Source organism: Eschrichtius robustus, chromosome 11 (genome assembly GCF_028021215.1).
Source record: "Eschrichtius robustus isolate mEscRob2 chromosome 11, mEscRob2.pri, whole genome shotgun sequence".
In the NCBI taxonomy this organism is placed as follows: domain Eukaryota; kingdom Metazoa; phylum Chordata; class Mammalia; order Artiodactyla; family Eschrichtiidae; genus Eschrichtius; species Eschrichtius robustus.
Genome location: NC_090834.1, coordinates 63,471,559 through 63,498,784, shown reverse-complemented (window position 1 = coordinate 63,498,784; position 27,226 = coordinate 63,471,559). Strand labels below are relative to the sequence as shown.

General features: G+C 54.0%; 2 protein-coding genes across 12 annotated transcripts in view; one reads left to right on the top strand and one right to left on the bottom strand.

Annotated features, from left to right (window-relative positions):
- Window positions 1-54: 54 nt before the first annotated feature.
- On the top strand, window positions 55-12,720 carry RHOG (ras homolog family member G). 3 transcript variants are annotated; one of them, XM_068554451.1, is made up of 3 exons: window positions 56-438; window positions 794-846; window positions 11,480-12,720. In XM_068554451.1, exon 3 carries the CDS (start codon window positions 11,548-11,550, stop codon window positions 12,121-12,123), a length of 576 nt encoding a protein of 191 aa, XP_068410552.1. In that variant the 5' UTR covers window positions 56-438; window positions 794-846; window positions 11,480-11,547; the 3' UTR covers window positions 12,124-12,720. The 3 variants fall into 3 exon arrangements, with proteins under 3 accessions (XP_068410553.1, XP_068410552.1, XP_068410554.1); XM_068554452.1 differs by lacking the exon at window positions 794-846 and having other exon boundaries at window positions 55-438; XM_068554453.1 differs by lacking the exons at window positions 56-438; window positions 794-846 and adding an exon at window positions 10,477-10,654.
- Window positions 759-27,226, bottom strand: part of PGAP2 (post-GPI attachment to proteins 2) — a 32,935-nt gene continuing 6,467 nt past the window's right edge. The window contains exons 2-9 of one of the 9 annotated variants that reach the window (XM_068554446.1): window positions 26,956-26,976; window positions 23,849-24,023; window positions 15,569-15,821; window positions 15,316-15,422; window positions 14,593-14,701; window positions 5,685-5,739; window positions 5,127-5,251; window positions 759-1,497 (exon numbers count right to left, since the gene is read on the bottom strand). In XM_068554446.1, the coding sequence (XP_068410547.1) occupies window positions 5,128-5,251; window positions 5,685-5,739; window positions 14,593-14,701; window positions 15,316-15,422; window positions 15,569-15,821; window positions 23,849-24,013 (813 nt within the window). In that variant the 5' untranslated portion in view covers window positions 24,014-24,023; window positions 26,956-26,976 and the 3' untranslated portion in view covers window positions 759-1,497; window position 5,127. The other 8 variants (XM_068554447.1, XM_068554441.1, XM_068554442.1 and 5 more) reach the window with 8 other exon arrangements.

Sequence of the window (27,226 nt, the reverse complement as noted above, 5' to 3'; positions counted from 1 at the left end):
ACGAGTCCGCCCACCCGCCGGTCCCCAGAGCCCCGGCAAGATTCAGGACTGGGTGCGGCCCTTCTGTCCCAAGCAGTTGAGCGCCCCAGCGAGAGGAGGGTGCGAGGGGAGCCCCACGCCCTGGCTCCGCCCCGCCCCCTCCCCAGAGCCCAGGCGCGCGGAGCCGCCGGGTGCGGAACGACGACACGACATCCTGTTTTTGGGGCCCGCGGCTCCGCCTGCGCCTCTGCTGATCTTGTCTTTCCCCGGGTGCTGACGCCAGCTCTCCTTCCCCCAGTCTCCGCACCCTTCCCAAGGGTCTGGGGCCTTCCCACTGCTGAATCACCACCACCCCGCACTCCCCCGGGGCTCAGGGCAGAGGTGGGGACTGCCCCAGCCGGACCTATTCTGGCCAACCCCCAGCCTGGGCCATCGCTCGATCCCTGGGCTTGACTGAAGGTACCAGGCCTAGGGGCGCCTGTTCACAGCATCTTACCTCGGGGGTTGGTGGGGGCGAGATACGGGGAGGGGGGACAAAAGCCAAGCGCCTAGGCTAGGGCCTCTGCTGGGGTGGAGGTGGCAAAAAGGGGACTGGGAGGACTGACCTTAAGGGCCTCAGAGGTAAAGGGCTGGGGTGGGGGAGCCCAGTACCCGCCGGGGACCCACCCGGTGGGGGCGACCGGGGCGGGGGGGGGGGAACCGGCCGGCGAACTTCCTTGTCGAGCCCCGCCCCGCCCCCGCGCCCCGCCCCGCCCCGCCGGCCGGCCCGCCCCCCCCACTTCCTCCGGCCTCCAGCTCTCACTTCCTTCTCCAGCCCCGAGCCGCTGCCGCCGCCCCCCAGCTCCCCCGCGGCGGGGAGGGCACCAGGTGAGGCCTGGCTACGGCCGGCAGGCTGGGGGTCTGTGGGAGGGGAGCCTGGCCAGCCCCGGACTGGACGCGGCCGCGGGCCCGGGAAGTTTGGCTGCGGGAGGCCGCGGCGGGAGGTGCTCGGCTCGCTTCAAGTTGGGCGGGCGCGGCCGGCCGGGCGGGGCGGGGACGGGCCACTACGAGCCGGCGGCGGTTCGGGGACGGTGGGTTCCTGTACCAAGGGCGGCGGTAGCGGCCCCCGAGAGCCGCGAGGGACTCCTGGGGTCGGAGGGTCTCCCGCTCCGAGAGAAAAGTCTCTGAGTGGAAGTGCTTAGGGCTGGGAGATGGGACTCAGAGGTGGGGTGCCCCCAGGAGTTGCAGGGGGCTGTTACGAAGTGTGTTGAGAGGAAGGGGCCTCTGGGCTAGAGAAGGCGCTCTCTCTGCTTTGGCAGTTGTGACACTTGTGAGGTAGAGAGAGAGGCTGTCTGTTGCCTCTGAAGCCCGAGGCTGCGGAGAAAGAGCTCCTTCCCTGGAAGATCGAGGCCGGTCCAGACCCACAGCCGCAGCCTGCAACCTAAGGGTCCTCTGCGCTCAGGCGGAGGGTGGGGGAGCCCCCCGACCCCAGTCCTTCTCTCTTTATGTCTGTTTTTCTGAGGCCCAACTTCTCCATCCCTGGAACAGAGCAACAGGTATTTTAGTGAGCAGACATCGGCTGTGCCTAGCTGCCTGGTGCCTGGCTTTGTCTTTGCGGGGTAAACTGAGGAAGGAAGGGACCTGGTCTTGCCCTGTGACTAGAGGTGAAAGGACTCTTATTCAGAGGTACTGGTAGTCCTTGAGGAGATGGCATCAGGAGAGCAGGACTTGAGGAGAGCAGGACTGGTTTCAGGAGATGGAGAGAACAGGGCTTCTGGGAGGCAGCACGAGGCTCTAGCCTTGGAAGATGATCAGGAGCCATCTCCTGGTCTTCCCCCCGTCCCCTTTATTAGTCCCTGAATTCTCCATGTTCTCATTCTGTCTTCCTCCATTCCTTCTTCAGATTCCGTCAGACTTCAGACACGAACCCTCCGTCACCCTCTTCTTGTGTCCTCTTCAGTCCCTTTTCCCCCCCACAGTCATGCCTGCGCCCTGACCTCTCACCTACCCTGCTTCTCTGTCCACCTCGGTCCTCTCGCAGTGGCCTTCCCCCTCCCTTCCGTGCCCAGTTTCTGGCTCCTGCACACATATCCACCCTCTGTTTTTTCTATCTCCCCTCATTCCTCTGGATCCCTCTCTGTCTCCTTTCCTTTCTGCCACTTATCTCCAGCTTTGGGGAGCCTTTTCAGACCTCCCTAGTTCAGAGAGGCAGGCTGCAGCCTCCCCTTGATAGAGGTGATGAAAAGGCTGGAAAACCTCTGTATATGTGTATGTGCATGCAAGTGTCTTCATGTCCACATCTTTATCTTTTGGAGACAAAATAACTGCCCTCAGCCTTGTGAGGGCTCAGAGCAGGGGAAGCCAGCAGAATGAAGGGAACCTGCAGTGGGTGAGGTTGTGGTTAGGTAGGAGGAAGCAGTCTGTAGCAGTCAGGGTATCAGGGTAGAGTGACACAGGAATAGGACTGGTGAGAGAGGCCGTGGGAAATCAAAATCCCCCAGACCCTTGGGTGCTTGATCAAGAGGCCAGGCCTGGAGGCTGGGGGACAGCCTAAAGGTCCCTGACTCCAGTGCTCACTGGTTCCAGCACCACCTGGCGGGGACAATGGGACCAGGTCAGCTAGGTGTGATGGAAGGAAAGGGAGGAGTAAAGGCAGGATTCTGGAGGGAAGACTATAGCTGGTCTAACTTCAGTCTTAACTGTGGTACTTCCAATGCAGGAAAAAAAGAAGGGTATGAGGCAAAGGTGTCTGCCCCCTCTTTCCTGTTGCCTTCCAAGGCCTGCCCAGGCCAGGTTCCCATGTGCCCAGGGCTGCATCAAGGCCTCGGTGACCAGCAAGCTCTCTGGAGTTCTGCTCACCCCTCTGCCTTCACGCATCCTTAATATTCCCCCCTCACCTAGGACCCTATTCCCTCTCTTTCGGGAATTTCTTCCAAGGCTAACTGCAGTCCAGACTGGCTCTATAAGCTCTTGCTGTTCCCATTCTAGAGCTCCTTCTTTAAGCCTTTGGGATGCATGCTGAGAGATCCTGCTTCTCTCTACCTCCTCAAGTCTACTCTATTCATTTCTGTCCACTAGAAGAAAAGAGAAGTGGAGGGGAGCAAGTGCTATTTTTTATGGGATTCCCAAGCACAGCTAGATTTAAGGACTATCCCTGTTCCCCATTCTGTCCTCTTCCCTTCTCACCGTTGTCCCTCTCCCATGGATTGTCCCTTCCTCCACACTCCTGTCTCTGCTACTCTGATTCTGGGAGGTACAGGGGGGTTTGGCCCCAGCAGGAAATCCCAGGGACCTACATAAAAATCCCAGCTCAGGGAAGGATATGTATGCAAGGCACTTTCCCAGCATCAGGGCTCAGTAAAAAACCACCCAGGAGTCCTGACTCCCCACCTGCCAAACCAGTACTTATTTTAGATAACTGAACAACCCACAGGACTCTAAGGGTGAAGACAGGATGGATGAGACAGGGGTTCTCCCAGGCAAGATCTGGCCCCACTGGAGGTTTGAGCTAATTGCATGAAATTCACTGCTGGAAAAATATAACCAGGGTGGGAGGAATCTAAGTGGGGAAATATTTTGTGGGGGGATGGGGGTGGGGGATATGTGCCTGCTCTATCCCTCAAGGGAGGCTGCCCTTGAGGTCTTGGCTAAAGAAATATGGTCAAGGTCTTGACATGAACAGAAGTGGCTGATACAAGATTGTCACAGATCCTGGTTGAGAATACGGAGAGTTGTTTCTGGCAAAATGTTAAGGCAGATGAGGTGGCTGGTGTGAGCTTTTAGGGGGTAGTAAGCAGGAAGATTTGAGAGGTTGTGGCTGTAGCGAGACAGTTGGGAAGATATAAGAATGAGGGTAGCTGGGCAACTGGGAAGAAGATGTGGTCCCAGACTGAAGACCTCTCTCCATACAGAGTATAGACCCATTAGTGGTGAGGCTTGTAGGGTTCTGTGAGGAGGGAAACCAAAGACAAAGCCTGGGCCGCCTCCCCAGAACAGATCGGTTTTCCTGTCCAGGGTCCAGCTTCCTCTTTTGTCCTCATGTCATGGGGGGAGGGCATCTCCCCAGGAGCTGAGCCTAGAGGAGGCTCTCCTCGGCTAGTTCAGGGTGGCTGTCTGTCCAGTAATGTCAGTTCTAAATCATGGATGCCCCGGCATGGGCTAGGCATGAGGCCCTGGAAGCAAAACGGGCTCAGACGCCAGCCTGGCCCCTTTGGCCCATTTCCTGAAGGGATAAACCATGGTAGGGTCATCCTGAATGAGGTCAGAGAGATGGGCCCATTCCCAGGCTGGAGGTCAGGAGACCCAGGTCCTTGTCCTGGATTTGCTTGCAACCCTCTGTATAACCCTAGTCAGCTTTGTCTCTTGTGGCTCAGCTTCAAGATGAAGAAGTTGCCTATCAATACTTCCAAAGAGCATACAGAATACCGATAGCTCTGACTCTCTTTCCCTCAAGAGGCTACTCATAGCTGTGCCTCTGACTCTGGGCCCAGCCTTGAACAGGTCTAAGTATCTGTCTGGGACAAGTACTGTGGCCCCTTTCCCCAAAGCACAAGAGAAGAGGGCAGAGAGTGTCAAGGATTTTGCCAGGGCGCAGCAATGTCGGGGGGTACCCGGTGCTCTGCTCCAGCTCTGCCCCAACTGACAGTGGAAAATAGATGCCGGAGTTTCCTCCCTGATGTTTTTTTCCCTTGTGGAAACCCCCTCAGATCTGGGGCGGGGTTGAAGGGACTGGGCAGCCCTGGGTCTCTCTGTGGGTATTTTCAGGTGGGGGAGGCAGGATTGGGAGGATGGCACTTCTGCACAGCCTCGTGTGAAATGAGCAAAGGCAAAGGAAGTGCCACTTCACGGGCCTTTCATGGGGCCCCAGGACTGCTGAGCTGCTGTTAGGTGGGGAGGAGGAAGGCAGGAGGAAGCAAGTGTTCAGCCTTCCTCTGTGCTGCCTGGTGGGGGAGGGGCAGCCTCCTTAGCTCCCCCAGCCAGAGCTGCCCTAACCTTGGGACTTACTGTGTGTGGAGCATCCCAGGTGCTGGGATACCGAGAGAAGAAGGAAGGGAACTGGGACTGATTGAAAGGGTCCCAGCCTCCCACAGCCCTCCCAGCTATAGCTGTCTTGTTTCCCCCTCCTCTCCAGTCCCTAGTGGGTAAAGTCAGCTCTCTCCGTCTCTTACCCTATCCGTGGAGTGCAGGATCCTCTGCAGGGGCTGAAGGGTGGAGAATGGCAAGAGGTGGAGAATTCTCCAGTGTGATTTTTTTTTTAAGGCTGGGAACTAGGCTGTCTTGGGTTCTGTCCCTGCTGATGGGAGAAGGGGAAGAAAAAGAGAGACTCAGCCCTTGGCCTGGTCCCAGCCCCACACTGACCTAATGTGTCCCCCAGCTTCCTCCTCCTAGCCCAGCTGCAGCCCCTTTGAGCCTCTTCGTACCATCTCTCCTCCACTCCTCCCTTCAAAACAAACAGACGGACTGGCAGAGCTTCTGCAGCTGTTTCTAACACTGACCATGACCATGACCATGACCCTGACCCTGGCCTCATCCTTGACCAATCCTGGTCTTCAGATATTCCCAATCCTTAGCCTCATCAGGACCACTTTTCCTACGCATCTTCCTCATCACCACTGGGCTAGAGCTATGCCTGCTCCACCCCTCTTACCCTTCCAGTTGAGGACAAGGTAATCTAGCATGTGTTCATTACTCTAAATTGTACTCCTCAGGGGGAGGAAGTTAGTTACCTTTGTCTGGTGTCTCCTGGGCATGGAGGCTCTTCCTTGTTCCCAGAATCAAAATCTGAATTGATGAGAGAGGAGATGTGTGTCAGTCTGCAGCTTTTGCTCAGCCCTCTGCTGGGCTTCTGGAAGTAAGCAGGACAGATTTCCCTCCTCATGAGGCATCCAGTTAAGTTCAGCACAGTGAACCATAATAACAGTGCTGGGGAAGGTAGGGCAGAAGAAGCGGTGGCTGTGGTGTCCTGGAGAAGCTGGGGTATGGAGCTGGGCCCTGAAGGACTGGGAGGCTGTGGGGTAGGGTGGGGGGTGCAGGAAGCAGAATTCCAGGAAGAGGAGCTCCCACGTGCAAAGACATGAAGGACAGATTGAGTTCATTCAGCTTTTTACTGACAGCCACTGTGTGCTGTGCTCAGCCTGGGGAGACAGATCAGCCAGGACCTTGCCCTCTAGGCCCTCCCAGTCTAGTGACAAGAGAGAAGATTCAGATCAGCTTCCACGTGACTAAGATAATGCACCTGTGAGAAAATGGGACCAGACCTTGGATGGGATAAGTCATTTGTGACTTGGGTGATTTACAAAACTTCCCTGAAGGAGGTGGCAATGGTGCTTGGCTCTGGAGGACCAATTGGGGGATCCTTTGAGGCAACTGGAGTCTTCTGAGCTGCTGGGTGGGGGGTTGAAGGAAGGAAATAGGGGAGAAATACTGGATTCCCACGGGGACAGTGAATATGGCTGCTTGATGTGCTTTGGGAAAGAGAATGTAGAGGCTGCTTGTAGAGAGGATCAGGGTGATGTGGCCAGAGCTTAGGATCAGAATACCCAGAGTGATGGATTATAGTCAGAATGAGTTTCAGGGAGGGCTGCAGAAGGGGATCCCCCATGTCAGGGAGGCAGATTAGAAGGCTGTAGTAAGTTCCCATTGCCTCCACACTCCCCTATCTCTTAGGGCCTATTCCTCCCCTCCTCCACTCCCAGTTGGGACACTTCCCCTGCTATTACGGCCACAGAGATCTGGCAATCAGGAGATCTGGCAATCAGGCAATCCGCTGCTTCCTTTTCCTCCCCCATTCTGGGCCTGCCTGGGCCACACCCCAAGACCAGGCCCCACTGGGTACAAGCTGGGCTCTGGGGACTACACTCAGACAGGGTGAGCCCCATGGGCTGTGCTCCCTGCGGGAGCCAGGTCCAGCTGCTACTGGGAGGAAAGATTTTCCTATCCCAGTCAAAGCTTTTGGCTGTCATTGCTGTGCAAAAAGATTCAGCATTGCAGTTTTGACTGGGGGGTATCAGTCCAGTTCTGGGCTTCTGACCTGTCTATCCACATCTCAGTAACACAGACAGAAGCAAGCAGGTCAGAAGCTCTCTACTCAGCTTTTCTGTGGGGGAGTCGAGAAGCTCAAGCTTCAGTATTGGTTGGGGGCGGGGGGAGCATCCACAAGCTAAGGAACTGATGTATGACTACTGGAGAAGGAGAGTCACACAGAGCCAAAGAAGTGTTTACACAAGGGTGGCCATACTGTGGAAGTTCAAAGAAAGGAGAATTCAGTAGCCTCGTGGGACCATGAGACTTAAGCTAGGCCTTGAGTCAGGAAGATTTGAGAGGGGAGAAGGAATGGCAGCAGAGAGAACAGCAAGAGTAAAAGTTCAGAGGCCAGAATGATCTGGCTTGTTTACATAGGACAATGTAGACCCCTCTGAAGCAGGGAACTCACATTGCCAAGTACCTGCTTTATATATATACATTGTGCATTAACGCACTTCATCCGTATAACAACCTCATAAGGTTGGTACTATTACCTAGCTTATCGTGGCAGAACTAGGATTTAAACCCAGGTCTGTCTGACTCCAAAACCCCTGCCAGATTATGAAGAATTCTGAATGCCAAGATGAAGGACCAGGTATGATCTGAATTAAGCTGGGAATAGAAAGCCAGAACAAGTCATTGTAATATGGTTAATACTATACTAATCTGCAAATATTATTTATTTACTAAACAAAAGTTCTTTTCTTTAAAAAAAAAAAAAAGTGACTTGGTGAATAAGCCACAGTCGATCCCCAACCCCAGACAAGCCACTCTCCTTGTGTGGCCTTCTGCAGCATTGACCGTCCCTTTTTCCTACGTGGTACAGGCTAGACCCTACCTTTTAGCATGTGCCCTCCTTAAATGAGCTGTGGGAACTTACTTGACCCAGTTCAGGCCATAGGATTTCAGAGAAAAGAGTTGTCCTGGGAGAGAGGATAAGGGTCTGAACTAGACCTGAAGAGGGAGAATTGGGCTGCCGCCACCACTCAGACACCTGCATACTCAATGATTCCTGCCTCTTGGTATGAAAGACTTTTCTTTTGCCACCTTCTCTGTGCACCCCGCTTCCGAATTTATAAAGCACATTCATTCCTGTGCCCAGGATCCTCACTGCTGTCCTTTGAGACAGGGAGGGCGAGTTTTATCATGCCTGTTGTACAGATGAAGAAACTGAGGTTCCAGGAAGGGAAGTGACTTACTTGCTTAAGGTCACAAAGTCAGCTGCTAAGGGGTAACTTGGAGGCTGTGTGACACATTGAGGAAAACATAGGACTTTGGATTGCAAAACTGGGGCCTGTGTTAAAAAACTGGCATCTGTGTTAGCTCCCGTGCTGACTAGCTGTGTGACGTTGGGTTATTTTAACTGCTCTGGGTTTGTTTCCTCACCTGTAAATAGGAATAGTACCAATGAGTTGTTACAAGGATCAAAAAAAAATGTAATATGATCTATATTGTGATCTATAAAGGATTGTACCATGTGAGGGCTTTTAATCAAGGGGCAGAGTGGGCAGGTGAACCCAGGAGGTCAGATTCAGATGCCGGCGCTCTTGGCCCTATACTATACTGCCTCTGCCCTGCTTGTTTCTGGACACTACCTCACTCGTGATCCTTTTCCGGTGTCAGTCCCTGTTCCCTTGCCAGCCCGGAAGCTTCCCTCTCCCTCCTTGCTCCTTTGAGGGCTGATTTACTGATTGCTGGTTGATAACCCCTCCCTAGAAAGCTGCCTGGAGCCAGCTGTACTTTTAGTCTCTTGGGCCTTGTGACTGCCGGCCAGAGTTCCCTCCTTGCCTTCCTGCCTGCACCAGCCCAATGCTGGGCTTGAGGGGGAAGAGTTCCCAGTCACACTGCCATGCCCACTCCCCTGCTTTGTGTGGAACTGAGGATTTACAGGCCTAGGAGTTGTGCTTTCGAGATGCTGGGGTCTCCTAGAAAATCCAGTGGACACAAGTAATGGCACCAACACCCACCACCCCAAGATGCTGTCTCTTCTCCCCCAAGGAAGAAGCCATAGAATCCTGAGATGAATATGCCCTGACTTGCCCCCATGCGCCGAGGTCTTACGCATTTGCTGACTGATCAGCCCTCCCACCCCCATCCCGTGCTCCTGGGGGCCTTTCCTATCCCCATCATCCTATCTCCTGCTCCCAGATTCCTTAATGTCTCATCTCATCCACTTAGTACCCTTGCACAGGCTTTTTTCTCTCCAGTTCATGGATTGGGAAACTGAGTCTCAGAGAGGGTAAGTGCCTCATGCTTGGTTACAGTGAGTCAGCAGCAGAGCAGAGCTGGGGCTAGGACTTAGGTTAGTTCTCTTGACTCCCAATCCCAAATTCTCTACTGCCCTAGAGGGTCCTTATTTTCTTCCTGGATCCATACCCCAAGGCTCTCTATCCTCTCTCCTGAGGTTGAACACACACACTTATTCATGCAAATGAGATGAAAGTATTTTTAATGTGAACCAGAGAGGCAACCTCATAGAATGAACTCATTTCCCTCCCAGCTGGTCCCAGGGGAAGCTGGGGCCTGGGAGGGAGCTGGGACCAAGCCCTGGATCCTATGCAGGTTCCACACCATGGAGTTTCTTTTCCACTTCCCAGTGGTGGATTCCCCCTCCCCCTCCCAATGTGATTTTTGAGGCTTTGGAACCAGTGGTTGAGAGGTCAGGCTCGGGGGTAAGGAGTTGTCAGACCAGGGTGCAGTCTTGCTGTGTATAAAGTGAAATGGAGAAAATGGGCCAGTGGTGAAGGTGCTTGGGTGGAGCGGGGGATACTTGAGAGATCTGGGTATGTCTAAAACAGGACTGTCCCCTCCCAGGGAGCAGGGGCCTGGTCGTGAGAGAGCAGCAGGGAAAGGAAGTCACATACTAGCTAGAAAAAGTCCCCCATGGCTGAGAGGAAGTAGCCAATTAGAGGAGGACCCTTGCCACAGCAGTATAAATAATCACAGGGTTTCCGGAAGCTCTGTTCTTTTCCAGAACTCAGAAGAGCAGTTCCTCACCTGAAGGCCCTGTGAGCTGCCCAGGTGACCAGGGTGATGGCTGGAGCTAGGATTCCTCTGAAACTCACCCCACTGATAATTACAGCAGCTTATTTATTTGGCACTTCCTGTGTGCCACGCCTCATGCCAAACACTTTCTACATGTTAGCTCATTTCATACTCTGACCAACTCTAACCCAATAGGCAAGATTATCCCCATCTTACAGATGAGAAAATTTGAGGCTCAAGAAACTTAAATATGTTGCCCGAGATCATACATGACTAGTTGGTGGAGCTGTGATTAGAATCCCTGACCAGTCTGATTCCAGCATGTCTTCTCAGTGATAGTGCTTTAATGGCACTGTGTTCTCTACCCAAGAGTCTGGAAGCCCCTCAAGTTCTTCAGAGGCACAGCCCATGGTCTCAGGAAAGGGACAGAAGATTAAGGGGAAAATCAAGTTTTTGTCTTACTCTTCTGTTCATCCCTTTTGGCCGGGCTTGGAGGATCTGCCTCACCCTACCTTGAGAGAAGATGCAGACGTCTGGGAGCCACAGCCTCTGCCTCATTCATCATTACACACACAGATTCCAGACCAAATTCCAGCCCTGGCTCGATCTCCAGTGTTCTCCTACACTGAGTTGCCAGCCTGTGTATGTGTGGCCAGATAGGGTTTCCCATGCTTCCAAGAATGATGGGGTAAGCTCTCCCTCCTTTTCCCCATCCCCAGGACACCCTGGATTGAGACAGGGCAACTGTCTAGAGAATTGTGCCCCTACTCAGCAGGTTTCTCATTGCACCTTTTGGTTTGCGTTCAGTAGCCAAGATGTCCGGTTTGGAGTTGAAGCATCAGTGCACTAGGAAGGGTGGGCCCTGAGTTGGGAGAGGCTCCGCCCATGGCTGCATCTCAGAGTGACCTGGGACAGCTGCCTTGTGCCAGAAGCCCTCTCCAGTCTACTCGGTGGGAGGGGTCCATATCTGAGAGAGGATCTGGTAGATCCCTACACATGCGCACTCTCCTTTTGTGTCTATACTTACTGGAGGAAAAATAAAAGTAGCTAATACTTATTGAATGCTTATTATGACCAGGCACTGTTCTAAATGCTTTACATGAGTTAACTCATATAATCCTCACAACAACCCAATGAAGTAGGTATTATTTTATCCCCATTTTACAGATTAGAAAAATGAGACGTAGAGAGGTTAAGTAATTTGTCCAGGGTCATACATCTAGGAGATAGCAGAACCAGATTTTGACCTTTGTCAGTCTGGCATCAGAACGTATGTGCTTCACATAATATATTACACATTAGTGCCAGCCTCTTTATCCCTGAGCACCTTTGCATGGTGTCAGGGCCTCTCTCCCATTTCGTGTCTGTCTCTCTGAGGTCTGTCTTGATGGGATTGCAGGATGGTGTTCAGGTTAAAAGAACTGGAGCTGGTTTCCCTCTGTATGCCCCCATCCTTTCTTCCCAGTGCATAGAGTCCTCCCTAACCAAGAGTATCCCTCTCATCTGTCCATAGGTCACTGCATCCAGAGGGGCCCAGAAGAGGAAGGAGGCATAGCCTCCACCGCAGCAGCTGCACCCGCCATGCAGAGCATCAAGTGTGTGGTGGTAGGCGATGGGGCTGTGGGCAAGACGTGCCTGCTCATCTGCTACACAACCAACGCCTTTCCCAAGGAGTACATCCCCACAGTGTTCGACAATTATAGCGCCCAGAGTGCAGTTGACGGGCGCACGGTGAACCTGAACCTGTGGGACACAGCGGGCCAGGAGGAGTACGACCGCCTCCGCACACTCTCCTACCCTCAGACCAACGTGTTTGTCATCTGTTTCTCCATTGCCAGTCCGCCCTCTTATGAGAATGTGCGGCACAAGTGGCATCCAGAGGTGTGCCACCACTGCCCCGACGTGCCCATCCTCCTGGTGGGCACCAAGAAGGACCTGAGAGCCCAGCCTGACACCCTACGGCGCCTGAAGGAGCAGGGCCAGGCACCCATCACACCGCAGCAGGGCCAGGCGCTGGCCAAGCAGATCCACGCTGTGCGCTACCTCGAGTGCTCAGCCCTGCAGCAGGACGGCGTCAAGGAAGTGTTTGCTGAGGCTGTCCGGGCCGTGCTCAACCCCACGCCCGTCAAACGTGGGCGGTCCTGCGTCCTCTTGTGACCCTGGCACTCAGCTTGGAGGCTGCCCCTGCCCCGCCACCAGTTGTGCCTTTGTGCCTTGGCGCCTTGTCTGCCCCCAGCTGTGCCTTAAGGACTAATTCTGGCACCCCTTGCCAAGGGGGCTCCCCGAATGCCTTTTTCTCCTTAAGGAGGCCCACGGGGAAAGGGGTTTTGGGCCCTGCCCCACTCTGCTTGGGAACACCAGGTATGCTCAAGAGCTCACCCAGGCCAAGGTTGGACCCCTCCCCAAGAAGCCAACCCAGTGCCTCCTCCCAACTTTCCCCTACTGACCAGTTGATCCAGCTTTCCACACAGATGTTGCTGCCTATTGTGGTGCCTTCTCTCAGGTTAGGAGCTCTCAGCCATCCCTAACCTCTCCCTCGCTGCTCTTCAAATTGCCCCCCTACCCCAAGATGCTCTCTCCCTTCCCCAGAGAAGGAGCCACAGACTCCTAAGAAGATGAATGTGCCCTAACCTACCCCCATGTGCCCAGGCCTTACGCATCCGCTGACTGACTCAGCCCCACCCCCACCCCCTCTGGGCTCCTGGGGGCCCCTCCTACCCCCATCAGCATCAATAAAACCTCCTGTCTCCAGTGGTGCTGGCTCCTCCCTGTGTGCTGGGCATGGGGGGTTGGGCCGGGCATGGGCTAGGGCTCCCCAGAGACTGGGAGCCTTTTGTTTCCTGTAAGAGGGGACAGGGGACAATAGGCTTCATTGTGGTCCCCCCACCCCCCAATTTCCCTAACAAAGCTCTGGGCTCCCTTGGAGGGGCCAGTCTTGTTCTGGGGCCCAGCCACATATTCTGTAGTAGACGGGATGCAAAGCATGAGGAAAAACTTCCTGATCTAGGACTCAGAAAGGGAGAGGTTGAGAGCCATCAGCCTGCAGGTAGGTGCTCTCACAGTCATGCATCTGAGAGCTGTCCCCTTATACGCTCAAGGGGACAAATCTTTACTGACAGAGTTGGGGCTGGAACTCAGGCCATCGCCTCAACCCAAGACTCTCCCAGGTAGCCCAGCTTCCAGACGTGGAGTCATTACAGGGATAACTCAGTCACTCCTGCTCGTCAAATCAAGGCTTGGACCAGCCTTAGGAGACTCCAGGCCTAAGGGGGTGGGGGGGAATGCCACATGGAATCATACCCTACCATGGACTTATTCCCTCCATCCTGGAGCCTGTCCCTCCCCTCAGTTCCATTAAAGAGACAAGCCCCCGAACAAGCAAGCCTAGCCCAGACTGTTCGCAAAAAAAAAAAAAAAAATTTATTTTCCTTTGAAATAAGATGTACAACCAAAAGAGCACAGGGCCTGAGGCAGTAGGGAGGATGCGGGGGACACCAGAGAGCCCGTTTTGGGGTAGGAATCTGTGCCTCTGTCCCCTCTACCTGGCACCTTTTGCCAAGGAGGAAGAGTCTAAACCAGAGATTCCAGAAGGGAAAGGAAATACATGCTGTGCCAGTGCTTTTTCTGTATCCTTTGGGTACAGGACACCACCTCCACAGGGAGAAGCACAGACTGGCAGAGCCCTCGGAAATCATATAGCCTCCCACCCCTCACCCCCATCATCCACACGGACACAAGGAGGCTCAGATAGGGAAGGTCACACACCAAATCAGAGGTGAAGTCAGGACTGGGACACCTGGGCAAACTCAGCAGGGGACTGTGGTCACAGGCCTAAATGTGCAGAGTAGATCATTAGACACATGAGTCAAGTGAATGACCCCATGGGGAGAAATGGCTGTGGTTTTCTGGTAGCAGCCACTGCTCAGTGGTCCCTGACCTCAGCGAGAGGTGGCTATGTAAAGGCCAAGAAGCAGATGGTGGTTATGAACCTCAGGACTTTTTTTAGCACCAGATGGTGGAGCTCTCCTGCCAGCTCAGCTTCTTGGGGCTTCTCAGGTACGGGTGGTGCTGCTTGAAGGAGCCTGTGCCTTCACGTGGGGTGGGGGAAAGGAGAAGCCAGTAGGGCTGGGTAAAGCCTTGTCCTGTGCCCTTCGTCCCTTCTTCCCCTCTAACCCAGCTTCAGTAGGACTCAGAGAGGACGCAGGGGGTGAGGGAAGGCCAGAGTGGTATCTTGTTCCTAGTTTCTGGGCAGTGGGCCCCCTCCCCAGCAGGAGAGAAGGGTTTAGAACCGTTTTTCCTCAGGCTGGGCGGTAATGAGCAGCTCCTTGTTCCCGAAGTCCCACCAGGCCGTCATGTGGAACGCCATGTTGGTTAGGACAACAGTATACTCCAGGATGGCAAAAATGGTGTATACTGTGGTAAGGACACAAGGAACAGGGCGTGATAAGCCTCCTTCACTACCCCCCAGGGGCCTCTTGATAGATCACCACCACTGCATCACTACGCAAAGAACACAATGGCAGGCAGTCCCCAAGACCACAGCCACTGCCATATTGCACATTACAGAAAACATCACAACTGTCCCATAGCCACTGTGACCACCTACGGATCCTCGCCTGGCCTCACCTCCAGCCTCACAATACATGTTGTGCCGAAAGTACGCAGCCAGCGCCGTGAAGAAGGAGACGAAGTTGATGATGAAGAGCCGCTGTTTCCAGTTGTAGGACTTGCGATCCTAGGGGATGGGCTGTCTGATCACTCTGCAGTTTGTTAGATATGTGCGGACAGCCTCCCCTCTTGGCCCCAACTCATAAGAGCTGAGTCTTACCTCCTTTGGTCGTGGAAGGGGGCAGAGGCAGGGGCAGCAGGAATGATGGGCATTTCATACCCCTGCACTTGGTGTAATGAGGCCAAGGCACAGTGGGGTCCCTGTCCCTCCCATTTCAGGGGGACAGAGTATGAAAGTTACTTGGAGTTACCCACCAACCCAACACCTCCAGATGCTGTGGGGAAAAGAAAAGTATGGGGGCCGGGGGGCAGGGCCGGGGGGAGGCACCAGAGTTATTACAGACCACAGACCCCTGACGCAGTGTTCCTGCTGCAGCCTGGGTGCTGCCCCTCATTCTACTCCCACTTGGAGGCACCACCTCTTCTATTCTCCATTTTCCCATGCTACCCAAACACAGCCCCAGATTCTGATCAATCACCCTCCACTTGTCCCCAAGCCCAGCCCCAGCCCCAGTTCGCAAAAAAATTCCATTTCCCACCTCACCGTTACCCGCATCCTGAGGACGAGTGTCCTTGATTTTCCTCTGGGCCACCTGGAGCCCCACTAGGCGTAGACCGTACCTCTTGACTTACTGTGTGCTTCTTGGTCAGCCGCCAGAGAATGCAGGTGAGGAGCATGTGACTGAGGGATGAGGCGATGAACACAATGAAAGCATTTTCATGGATGGCTGGAGGGAGACAGGAGGGTTGGGAGCATGCACCGCAGGGAGCACCCAAAGCCCTGCGCCATAAGTTCGGGGGGCGGGGGTGGGGGGCAGGGACATCCCCTCCCGGAACCCTTCCCCGCTCCTCCTTCCCTTGTCTGGGCACCCACTGAAGTCCTCGGAAGAGGAGACATAGGTGAGCACTAGCAGCGCAAGGTTCTCCACGATGTTGAGGCCGAAATTGAGGCGGCAAAGCTGGCGGTAGCCGGGACACGGGGAGGCACAGCTGAGGTAGTGGTTCCAGTAGGCGAAGGCCACCAAGAAGCGGGGTGCTGAGTGTAGGCCAATGCAGAAGCGCCATACGTAGCGCTGGGGCACCTCTCCGCCGATGGCCGAGCTCACTGACGGCAGGTAATTGGGCACCTAGAGAGTTGTGAACCATCTGGGCACCGGCCCCCTGCCGGCCCCACCCACCCTGAGATCTTTCTCTCTGTGTAATCACCTTGACACTCAGAAGGCTCTGCTCCAGTCCCCTCCCTCCAGGATGTCCTCCTTCAGAGCCCCAGAGCTCTCCAGGGAGACCTCCCCTTCCAGGTCCTGGGCCCCCAGTATGCCTGGTTCTCATTCCCTAGCCAGCCTGGGGTTTGTGCTGGGGCAGAGTGGGACCGCCTCCGTCTCCCTCCAGGTGGCTGGGAAAGCTATAGGCAGGTTCAGATGCTCTCTGAGCCCACAGCACAGGGCTGTGACCTGGATAAGGTCCTGTGGGAGGGTCCATGAGCCCAGCAACCCAGATTCAGTCCCGAGGACAGAAACGAGTCACAGAGCATCTGAGCTTCCTCGGCACAGCGCTGGATTCACCGCCCAGCTAAGCTGTTCCTGACTGCTCCCAGCCTCACTTGTTCTTCTGGTCAGGCGTACCAAGGTAGTAGAGGGTGCTGTGAGATCCTAGGGGAGCTGGGCCAGAAGATACCTTCACTCTGGTCATGTTTAAGAAAACGGGTGCTCCTAACCTGGGGTAGTCTAAGAAAATGACCCTGTTCTTATGCATCTCTCTCATCCGTCTTCCTCAAAGGCTGGAATTCCCTCATTCCTTAAGGAACTGGAGTGTCATTCTTTAAAGCTGAGGAAGGAGGAGATAATATCACACAGCTGCAAGGACTGGTGTGTTGCTTATTTTGGAGCGTGAGAGAATGGGGGATGGATGAACAGTAGTTTCGATGGGAACAGGAAGGCCAGGAATAGGAAGAGGATCTCTTAGACTCGGGGGCCTAGAGCAGTATGTCTCAAACTTTAATATGCATACGAGTCACCTGGAATTGTGTGGGAATGCAGAAGGTCTGGAATCTGAGAATCTGCATTTCTAAAAGATTCCATGACTGCGGAAGCTACCAGTCTGTTGCCCACACTTTCCGTGGACTTTTTCAGACCTTCAACAGGAGCCAGAGCAGTGCCAGAGCCCAGAAACCCAGAGAGGGAATGACCCTGCTGTGACTATGGCAGGACAAGTCTTCAGAGATGGAGTTCTGGAAGACCCCTTCCTTTCTCCCAGTGGGGATGCTGAATGGGTCTCCAGAGTGGCTGGGAAGGCAGGCAATGTTGGAGGCAGCTCACAGGGCAGGGGTGGGCCTGGGACAGGACCAGCCAGGGCCTTCACGAGCCTTCACAGAAACGGAGATGGATTCCCCCCAGCACTGTCAGAGGAAGCTAAGTGCAGAGCTCTCAGAGAGAGGGTGATGCTATCGAGGCCATGGCTTGAGATACCATAGCTTGAGACCAGGCTCAGATATTCACTCTGAGTAATCAGTGAAGGGCAACATGGAGGCTTTGGAGCCACACAAACCTGGGTCTACATCCCAGCTCTGCCTTTATTAGCTGGCTGACCTTGAGCAAGTCACTTCACCTCTCTGAGTTTTGACTTCCTCATTGGCAAAATAGGGATGACATCACCTACCTTGCAGGGGATGGTAAATACTAAATATAATGTATGCAAGGCATCTGCAGTGTCTGGCACACAGTGAGTACAAGCGATGGCTTTCAGAAGGCAAACTTTCCTGAAAAGCCTGCAAACTGGCTGTGATCTATGTGGCTACTGAACATGGGAAGGCCGACTTACGAGTGAAAGGTGGGAATCATATCTTGACTGGACACTTCTGAGACCTCCAAGCCTCCTTACTTGACTTTTCTGCCTCTCTGGGTAGATCCCCTGAGTAGGGTTAGTGGGAGTGTTGCCTCCACTTCCTAGAATATTCATTCTGAAAACTCCTGCCCCAATCTCAGCTACTTTAAGGGGAACAGTACCAACATCTAAGGCTTGGCTGGGAGAGCCCAGAGTATTCAAGGGCCCAGAGCCCTGACTGATGCTGGGAAAGAGGTAAAGGGTAGAGATGGCATGGAGTTAGAGGGATGCCTCAGGAGGAGGAGGATTAGAGCCCTGTGGCTGCTCGTCCCATCCTCACAAACTCCTCTCAAATTAAGGGTGGGGGCAGGATTCTAAGAGCAGGGATTGCCTCCCTCATCACACACACACACACACACACACACACACGCTTAATCAGGTATAGATACTCATATACTCCCCCGCCATTCCGAGTACACAAGTTCCCTACTCACCAACTATGCCAACAACAAGCAGCATGAGGAGCTATCAGAGCCCAGGTACACAGCTCACCACAAACCTCCCCAAAAGCCCAGAGCTAAGGGTACTGAGAAATGCAAACATAAGCTCTTTCTCCAAGAATAGAAACCCTTTGGCCTGGAAGATATGGCTCAGTGGATCTATGGCAGGGCAGTAGATCAGAAATTCACATGGTATAAAGGGAGAGGGTCCAAAAACTTCCTTATCATAGAACCTCATGTTTCACCATTAGAGGTTCATTCCTCTGGCCTCAGATAAAAGTCCCCTGAAATTATGGATGACTTTTCTTTATACCTTACCACCCCTCCCCCTCCCCACCAACTGGACAAAAACTCCCATTCCTGTCAATCCTACTTGCTACTCTTCTCTGGACTCCATCCCCTCTTCTCTAACCTCATAGTCCCCCATCTTAGCTCTGGAATCCCCTGTACCATGAGCTATTGCACTAGCTTCCTCACTGGTCTCCCTACTCTTGCCCCCTGCCCTTGAATCTGTTCTCCACTCAGGAGCCAGAATGGTCTTCTAAAGCTCAAATCTGATCGTGTCCCTTCCCTGCTTAAAATCTTTCCAAAGCTCCCCATTGCCCTCTGGATAAAATCAAAAGTTGTCCGCCTACCACTCACAAAGGTCCTTCTTCACCCCACAGCAACAATTCCCCCGCCTCCAGGAAGGAAGTCTCCAACGTCCAAGCCGGTTTAAGTGCTTCTCCTGGGCCCAGCATCCCTGTGCTCCCTTTTATCACAGAAGGGATCTCATCTCACAGTGTTGTGACTGTCTGTGCCTAGGTCTGTCTCTTGGAGGAATAAGATGCTAAGCGCAAGTCCATGTTCAATTCCATGCCCCTGACACAGAACCTCCACTCCTGGGCCCTCAAGAAAGGCTTGATGGACTGCTCTTGGAGGCAGGAACTCCTTCTAGGTTTCTAGCTGGCAAAGCTCTGAGTGGATATAGGTTGTGGGGCCTGAGACTGCCAGAGGAGAAACAAAGCTAGAAGAAGCCAGGACAGGGCTGGGCGTCTTCTCAGGTCAGGCCCCTAGTCTGGGCTAAAGCCACCTGTTACTTCTCCTGGCTCCTGGCCTCAACTTACCTCCTCAGTCCTGGCTTCCTTTCCAGTCTGGTCTTTCTTCAGCCCCCTTCTCCCTCTCACAATCTCTCCTGCCTATTCCCACTCTCTTCCCTTCCCCCAGGCCCCCTCTGCTCCCCTGTACCTGCTACAATCCTCTTCTACTCTTGGAGGACTGTGACTCTACTTTCCCTGAGTCTCTCTCCCCAAATTCCCCCCACCTCTGACTTTCCCCCCACCATCCTTTTATCCCTCTCCCCTCTCTCTGTCCCTCCGCCTTCTCTCCTACTGTCTGACTCCACCCTTATCACTATCTCCTGACCTGGCCCTGACCCAGGTGCTGGGGAGCCTGGCACTCACCCCACAGTCAGTGGCCACTGTGTACTCAAAGTGGAACACCAAGGACCAGATGATGCAGAAGAAGAAGCCAAACACGGGGAAAGTGATGACCCACCAGACCATGGCCGTGAAGCGGAGCCGGAACACGGTCCCATCGGGGTCCAAGGGCTGGGAGGCCGCAGAGAACATCCTGTAGGGAGTGGTGCCCAGGCAGGGCAAGGGATACAACTTGGGGCCTGGTGGGGTTACCTGGGCCTAGGAAGGTGGGGCCTTTTCCAGAGCTGGCTTTTCAGAGTATAGGGAAGAGCCAGAGTATAAAGAGTAGGAAGGGCATAAAGGAAAAAGGAAAGCAGTGCAGAAGAGGAGGTACAGACGGAGATGGGGCAGGAACAGCAGAGAGACAGGGTCAGCTCACAGGAATCCCCTTGGCACACTGGTCCTATACGTTCACCTCTTGAAGAGTATGGAGAATAGAGGCTCCCAGTGGCCTGGACATGGAAGCTCTGATGGCCCACCTCATTCCCATGACCCTCATACCCACTCAGGAGAAGGGTCAGAGGTGGAAGGGTTATTATTCCCATTCAACAGAAGGGAAGACCAAGGCCCAGAACTATGCTAGGATCAAACATTAGGACTAAGGCCTCTTGCCACTTGATAGCTTAAGGCTCCAAGTCAAGGTTTTCTTCAGGCCAAGTAACCTAGATAAAGGACCTTGGCTCAGACTGGCCCAAGCCCTCCCACTGACCCTGTCTGACCACATTCCTGCTCTTCACCCAAGTTCAACTAGGAACAGTGGGAGGGCCCCATAACCTATTTCAATGGGACCACAGGCTACCAGCCATCCCACCCCCAGGCTCAGAATGATCCAAGCGCAGGCCAGCAGCACCCTAACCCCGAGATACCAGAGTCCCTCCGGAGGCCCAGACCTCTATCTCCTTCCTCTCTGAGAAGACCATGTCACCCGATCCAAGATTTTCGGGAACTGAGGGTCATAGGAACCTTCTCTGCTCAGGTTGAGTCTCCTGTGCTGGGCCAGACCCAGGAAGGACAGACCCTGACTGAGGTGGCTGGGCTTCTTCTGCTCCCTCTCCCTCTGGGCAGAGAACTCCCTCCCCCACCCCCACTGCACCGACCACCATGACCCTTCACGCTGGGCTTCCTTCTGGAGGGCAGATTTGTATTAAAAGGCCTAGGACCAAATCTCCCCTGGGGACTCAGACCTCCCTCCATTAAGGGAACCCTAGTCTACTAGTCCAGCTCAGCATCAGGGAATCAGGGTGGGGGTAGGCGCACTAAGCAACACTCACACTGGGTGCTGAAGGATCCGGGGCTTGGGTTGAGGGCTCTAGCCAGACTGAGACTGCTCTAAGACTGGAGGGTCCCACCCCCAGTTCCCGAGGGCCTGCCTCCCGCCCACAGAGCCCGGATCTCCACGCCCTCCCCGGGCACACAGCCTTGCCACGACCAACAAGGCCATGTCATAAATCCCAGAACACTCTGCAAAGGTAAGAATGATAGTGGCCAAGGTTGGCCCACAGCAGATCCCTTTGCCAGACACGGGGGTGGGGACCTTTCTGAGGGTTGGGTCCAGGCATGTAGGCAGGTTTCTGGGAAGGGAAAGGGAGAAAGCAGAATAGGATTTAGCCCCTTTCTGTTGGAGCAGGACTGAATATGTTTGTTGGGCCCCATCAGAGAGCTAGCTAATCTTAAACAATAGATTCGCAGTCCAAAAGAGATCTAGACAGGCCTGAATATGAGGTATCAGTGTCCAGCCTGTACCTGTGCAGAAACAGCTAGTGGCAGCTCAGGCTGCATTAACAGAGGTCTAACAGCCAGTAATAGAAATAGAACAGTCCTGATTTGGGCTGTACTTCCCAGGCCATATGAAGTCCTATGCCCAGATCAGGGCCTAGGAGAGAACAGTGATCAACTGGGCCAAGTCCAGGGGCACATGCCTTGTAAGGATTGCCTGAAGGAACTGGAGCTATGCTACCTGAGAAGAGTAAACTCAGGGGACCCTCCTCCCCCGCCATTACTGCCTTCCCATCTCTGCAGGGCTGGCTGGAAGCCAGGTGGAAAAAGTAGCTCCAAGGGTCCCAAAGCAGAGCCAAAGCCAGGACAGAGATTCACCAGAAAGAGGGTGTATACTCACTATAAAAAAGAGCCTTCTAATTGTTAGTTACTAAGTCTCCTTGGAATCAGCTGCCTGGGAAGGAAAGAAGCTCCCCATCACTGGGGATGTGCAAGCAGAGGCAATGTCATCTATTGGTAATTATAGACTAAGGCTACTTCTTTCATTCCTCAGTTGGCCATTCCTGGGATACTCTGGGTGAGAAATTCAGAGTATACGTGAAAATTCCCAGGTGTATCCATCACAGTAGTCCCAGGGAGTAGGGACAAAATACCCCTGGGGTCACTAGGCCTAGTCTTGCCCCAGAGAGGCCAGGTACCCCTCCAGCGGCTACCTATGCCTTAGCTCCCTATCTAGTATGTTGAGAATGGGTTATAAGTATGCTGAGGTTATTGATCCCATTATCATTTGGAGCCAGCCACGAGGACCAGAGCAAACAGCCTACTCCGTCTAACTCCATATGCCATACAAATATTATAATTCTCTGTATGGACAATGACTGCATTATATCATGCCTTCCTTTTCCCAGGGCATTGAGCTGATGTGTGTGTGTGTGTGTGTGTGTGTGTGTGTGTGTGTGTGTGTGTGTGTGTGTGTGTGTCGGGGGGGTGTCCTATCCATTTATTCAACAAAAACTTTTTTTTTCCTGGCCGCGCTGCGTGGCATGCGGGATCTTAGTTCCCCGACCAGGGATCAAACCCGTGCCCCCTGCAGTGGAAGCACAAAGTCTTAACCACTGGACCACCAGGGAAGTCCCTCAACAAACACTTTCTGATTCAGATGCAGTGCCCATCTTCAAGGAGCTCCCAGCCTAGTAGGGAAGAGAGACACAAATATAATGTGATAGAACTATATCAGAGAGAACACCTGGAACTATGGGCACCCAGAGGAGGGAGTGATTAAGCTTGCCCCATGGAGCCTGCAGAAAGCTTTTTGGAGGAGGAGACACATGAGAAGGGTTTTGCAGGATGAAGAGGAGTTGGCCAGGGTAATAGAACATTTGATGCATTATCTAAGGTGAGAACTAGGTCAGGAGAAGCTGTTGGATGGATCCTTTCTGAGCTTCCCCCTCAGATCACCTGGTCACCCCCTTTTCTTCCAGTCCTGTTCTTTCTGATAGCTCCCAGCCCTGAGTCTCACCAGGCTGGTTGCCCACAACTCAAGGCCCACATCTACCCACTGACAAATCAAGAAGAGGGAAAACTTGAAGTCATATGAACAAAAGAAGTGGGCCCCAATGCCTGCCAGCCAGATCCCACTCCTGGTTGTACCCCTTTTTTCTCAAGAAAATGCTCTTTATAGGAAGGTGGAAGCTCAGCTGATTGGGGGCCTTCTGAGCTCTCTGTGAGGCTAGTTCAAGGGTCCATGTCCAGGCTCTGCCTCTTTCCCATCTAGAGACCCTTGGCTAACTTCCTCTCCTGCCCTGTCTTCCAACTTGACAATCTCCTTTCCCTTTTCCTCCTTCTGCTCCTCCCCCTTCACATTTCCCAAACCACTTTCCTATTTCCTCCACCTGGAGCTCTACACTAACCCTGAGAAGGAGGAGGACAGGAATTAGCAACCCTGATAGACATGGGGAAACTGAGGCTCAGTCTCTGAATTTCAGGTAATATACAGAGTCAGTGGATGAACTATGAGGATAACAAAGGTCCACACAGGTCTCACCCCAGTTACACCCATAACATACAGAGAAAGAACTCTCACAACTTTCTTCGTGGCCCAGCACCCTATATCCCTGTCCAAGAGAGTGTATGGCCACCTATGGAACCTCAGAGGTCATGGGACCTACCCCAGAAAACACATGTACACACAAATAATCAGGTCCCCAACCAGACAGACACAGATATAGTCTCTCTCACACACATACCCCACTCAAAGCCATTATAGTCATGTCCCTCACAGTTAACACATGCACATATACATAATCACATTCCCGTAGAGACAGGCACAGCCCACAGTGCCACACTAAAAAGCCCCAAATGCCCTCTAGCCCAGTTTTTTTTCTCTGTCCCCCAGAAAACCCTGGGGCTGCTGAATCTGCCCCTCTATGAAGTAAGGATTGGGTTCGGGGTTCTGGGGCTGCCCAACTTTAGGGACCCTGGCCCCCAACGACCTCCGTGGAAGGTGGAGGGAGACTAGTCCTTGGGACCTCAATTTGCAGGCATCCCCCCAGCAGCCCAGTATGTTTGATGGCTAATCCTGTTACAATAGAATCAGGATCCAAAATAGATCTGATTGGGCCTGAATGTGAGGTATCAGTGCCCCCCCCCCACAAGCCCTACCCCACAGTGTGTGGCCGTAGTCTCCTTGAAGTGGAAGAGCAGGGACCAGAGGACGCAGAAGAGGAAGGCGACAAGTGGACAGCAGACCGTGACCAGGGCCACCAGGGTGAAGCGGAGCCGGACCAGGGTCCCATCCCGGTCCAGCGGCAGTGGGACCTGGTACATCTTGTCAGACCTGGGGATGGAGTGGCGTGCTGTCAGGGCCCAAGGTAGTGAGGCTGGGACTCAGTGGTGAAGCTAGCCCTTGTGCTCAGTCCTCAGCTTAGCTATGCTATGGGGTAGAGAGTCTGAGAAGGAAGCCACCTAGCCCCTAAACTTGGACAGCTACTGCCCTGGATGAGGAAGATGGACTCAGAATCCCATGAGAACATTCAGCCTCAATTTCAGAGGAAAGACAATGAACCAAATCTGTGCTAAGATGAAGCCTGAATAGATTGGGAAAACTTCTCCTCATCCCTATGCCTGGCTTGACAGGCCTAGTACTACAGGAGCTGGTTGAACTAGTCTCTCTTGTTTCAGGAACCAATCCTAAAACCTCCCAGTGAACAGAATGGCCCAGCTCCTCCCTCAGGCCTTGGAACCTCCATGTTTCAGGGCTTCCTATCAGCTCTCACTGCTTCACCCACCGGCCCAGGGTGCTACTGGACTACCACCGCAGTCCACAGCAGCAAGGACTCCATGGAAGCCAGCAGAACCTCAACCCCCTGCCTGTCCCCACCCGCTGCCTCACGTGTTCTGAGGGTGAAAGGCTTTGCAGAATCAGGCCTGGTGCTAGCCTGGGCTTGCTGTTTGCTAGAGAGAGCTGCCTGGTCAGCTTCTGGAGGCTTCCCAGTGCCCAGGGGCCTATCCGCTCCCCTCTGGAGACTAGGTAAGGGCTCCTGAGGACTGGGCTCCTCCCCACCCCACTCCCCCACTCAGATGAGGATATCTAGGGTCATGCACTATACTACTAGCCAAGTATATACCAGCAATCCTAGCCCGGGCCCCCTCAGTGTATAGAAGGGGAAGTTGAGGCCAAGAGAGGGGCAGGACCCTGCTCAGGGTCACATAGCAAATAGAAGGAAGAGCCAGCAGTGGGGAGATGTGGGGCTCACAGTGTCACAAACTGTAGCTCTGGCCTTCCTTGACCCTTTGCTTTCTGGGCCAGAGCTCTGGGCAGAGAGGTCAGGTTAGGTCAGGTTAGGAGGGAAAAGTGAAGGGGTACCTGTACATAGGAGGAAAAAAACTAAAAAACCAAATCTTATATAGATGAGTCAGTCAGCCCTGTTCCCACATTAAAGACAGAGGAACCAAGACAGAGAGAGGAAGGTCTTTCCTCAAAGCCATATGCTGAACCTGAGGGAAAGCCATCCTCAGAATTTAGGCTTCTAGTTGCCAAACTAGGGTTGGCTCCAGATACATAAAGAACCTGCTCTTCTGGACTCCAGGACCTTGCCTGGAGATCAAGTCCTAGCTCTTCCTGGCCCCGCCCTCAGGACTCTCTCCTAGTCCCGCCCTCAGAAAGAACCCTGACCTCCAGGAGGCTGGCCTCATGGCATCCGGAACAAGCCAGGTGGATACGCCTCTCATCCATCTTCCTCCACCCACCTCTCTGCCAGGCTCCATCAGGCAGCCTGCCCCAACTGCTCAACCTCCTTTCTCCTTCTGCGGGCCGGGGGTTTCCCAGGAGCGGTGGAAGTGGCTCTGGTGGCCCTCCCAAATCAAGCACATTCCTACAGTCCTTGGATCATCCCCAAAGACCTTCCCCACCCAGCCCAAACCCAGATTCTGTGGTTGTAATGGTACTAGTCCCCCCTTCCAACATCCCTTCCTGAAGCCAGCTGCTCTGGATCCCTCAGGAATCACTGGGACCCCCAAACCAAAGACCAGATCCTCAGGGAATGACTAGGCAGTGCCCAAGGCAGGGGTTGATAAGAAGGTTTGAGGAACAGTCTGTTCCACTTGTTGGAGGTATGCCTAACCTCCCTTTTAGCTGTGTGACCTTGGGCAAGTCACCTAACCACTCTGGGCCTGTTTTCACAGTTGTACAACATGGGGATCATGTGGTTTGGATGACTAACAAGGCCATACCAACTAGGTTATACTACTCTCCCAGGCCTCAGGACAGGGAGCTCACTATCTGAAGGGCAGCTCTCCAGCCCCAGTCAACTCTAACTTCCACACAGGTACCACTTAACTGAAAACTGCTTTCTTAGGAGTATCCCTACCTTATTTCCAAAGATCCTTAAAGATCTTCTCAGCCTCCAGTTCAAATCCACACTTACTGGGTGCCTTCTGAATACTAGGCACCCTGCTTAGCACTAGATATACATTGTTTCTTTTAATCCTCACTACAACTCTATGAGGTAGGCGCTATAGCCTGTATATTTCCATTTTACAGAAGAGGCAAGTGAGGCTCAGGGAGGTTAACATTTGCTCAAGGTCACAGGCTAATAGCTGGCAGAGTTGGGATTTGAAACTAATCTAAAGGGTTGCAAAGTCTCCCGCACCTCTCTCCTGGGGCACCTAAGGAAGAATCTGGACCAGGAGTGCCTGAGGGGTGAAGAAGGGAGGGCTCACTCTGGAACATCGGGCCCCTGTCAGGGAGCAGAGGGGAAAGGGGTCAGCTACCCCAGCGGGCACAGCAGCAGTTCCTGGACAGACACCAGGATCCCCACAGCCTGGGGCCGGGCCCTGCGGAGGCCAGACCGTGGCCGAGCTCCCCCAAGTGGGGCTGCCCGGCAGTCCAGCACACCCATCTCCATACTCACCCAGGCATTGGCGGCGAGGAGGCCGCGCCGGCGCAGGCCGGGAGCAGGGAGCACCCGGGGGAAGCCCAGGCCGGGCCCGGGGGGCGAGCGGTGGGGGGCGGGTCGGAGCTGGAACGGCGGGGGCGGGGCCGGCGCGCTTGGGGCGGAACTTGGGGAGGAAACAGCACCCAGATCCTCTGCTGGCCCCTCCCCGCTTCTGCGGCCCGGGACCCCGGGCTGTCCCCCTTAATCTGGCGTCCCCTCATGCCATGCCGATCCAGCACTGGTCTGCCCCACTAATTCCGGCTGCATGGGGGCAGCCGGAAGAGCACTGGACACCTGGGTCTGACACGTTGGATCAGCCACCTTGTCACTTACCTCTCGGCTGCGTTCCATCACCTGTTGAAAGAACATAAAATTAACTCAACAGGACCTCGAATTCTCTCATTTCCTGACCCCAGTCTCTACTCACCTCCCACCCCAATCTAGACGAAATTATCCAGTTTCGCACTTCTGAAGCATTAAACCAGTTTGGCCCCAGCGTCGGCACCCCTTCCCCAAACTTTGCTCCCCAGAGCCCAATCGGGGCATTTCAGCAAAGGGAAGAGCGCCTCACAGGGAGCGAGATCCCGTGGGGCCCACCCGAGAA